This window comes from Acanthisitta chloris, unplaced genomic scaffold, assembly GCF_000695815.1.
Source record: "Acanthisitta chloris isolate BGI_N310 unplaced genomic scaffold, ASM69581v1 scaffold40314, whole genome shotgun sequence".
In the NCBI taxonomy this organism is placed as follows: domain Eukaryota; kingdom Metazoa; phylum Chordata; class Aves; order Passeriformes; family Acanthisittidae; genus Acanthisitta; species Acanthisitta chloris.
This window is the reverse complement of record NW_008668343.1, coordinates 1831-2108: the sequence shown is the minus strand read 5'-3', so window position 1 is coordinate 2108 and position 278 is coordinate 1831. Positions and strand designations below refer to the sequence as shown.

The 278-nt window shown below is 63.7% G+C and overlaps 1 protein-coding gene across 1 annotated transcript in view; it reads right to left on the bottom strand.

Moving 5' to 3' along the window:
* The window catches only part of LOC103800477 (olfactory receptor 52B2-like), a 932-nt gene that overhangs the window by 520 nt on the left and 134 nt on the right, over window positions 1-278 (bottom strand). Inside the window, 1 exon segment of the mRNA XM_009072854.1 lies at window positions 4-278. This exon segment is cut by the window's right edge and continues 23 nt beyond it. Within this exon segment, the coding sequence (XP_009071102.1) occupies window positions 4-278 (275 nt within the window).

The window sequence follows — 278 nt, the reverse complement described above, 5'->3', positions numbered from 1 at the left end:
GGCAGGGGTGAGCACGGCCCCGTACCTCAGGGGGCAGCAGATGGCCACAAAGCGGTCGAAGGCCATGGCCATCAGGATCACCGACTCGGCCGAGAAGATGAAGTGCAGGAAGAACATCTGGGTCAGGCAGGCGCCGAAGGAAATCTCCCCAGCGTGGAACCAGAACAGAGCCAACATCTTGGGCACGGTGGTGGTGGAGAGAGCCAGGTCGGCCACGGCCAGCATGGCCAGGAACAGGTACATGGGCTGGTGGAGGCTGCGCTCGCTGCGGATGACGA